The sequence below is a fragment of the Penaeus monodon genome, chromosome 22 (assembly GCF_015228065.2).
Source record: "Penaeus monodon isolate SGIC_2016 chromosome 22, NSTDA_Pmon_1, whole genome shotgun sequence".
Classification (NCBI taxonomy): domain Eukaryota; kingdom Metazoa; phylum Arthropoda; class Malacostraca; order Decapoda; family Penaeidae; genus Penaeus; species Penaeus monodon.
Genome location: NC_051407.1, coordinates 5,338,465 through 5,338,892, shown reverse-complemented (window position 1 = coordinate 5,338,892; position 428 = coordinate 5,338,465). Strand labels below are relative to the sequence as shown.

General features: G+C 42.8%; 1 protein-coding gene across 1 annotated transcript in view; it reads right to left on the bottom strand.

Annotated features, from left to right (window-relative positions):
- Positions 1-428, bottom strand: part of LOC119586843 — a gene marked incomplete at its 3' end in the record, with an annotated part of 157,934 nt that overhangs the window by 10,597 nt on the left and 146,909 nt on the right. Inside the window, 1 exon segment of the mRNA XM_037935571.1 lies at positions 103-237. Within this exon segment, the coding sequence (XP_037791499.1) occupies positions 103-237 (135 nt within the window).

Sequence of the window (428 nt, the reverse complement as noted above, 5' to 3'; positions counted from 1 at the left end):
CTAGATGACACAAAACACAATTTTAAAAATATAAACTCAAGAGATCCTTTTATTTTGTTTAATCTTTGCCTCTTTGCATGCAATTTATTCAACACGCCTTACCTGTTGAATAACGCAAACGAGTGTGATTGTGTCGCCCTCCTGCACGTGAAGCTCTTGAGGTCCAAGTATGAGTGCACGTGGTTTATTTACGTGCAAGTTGACGAACTGAGAGAGTACGCCCGTGCCTGTGTACATCTGGTGAGGGAGATTGTACAAGTCTTAGTTACGTAAGATGGATGGGTGTGTATATGAGGGTAGTTTATACGTTTATGTGCGTTTGTTTACATGGTGAGTGCGGGAGTGTTGAGGGGGGGGGGGGGGTTTGATAGACGAGGCGGTTTTGTCTGAAAAAGGAATCCTGTGATTTGGGGATATGTTGTAATTTA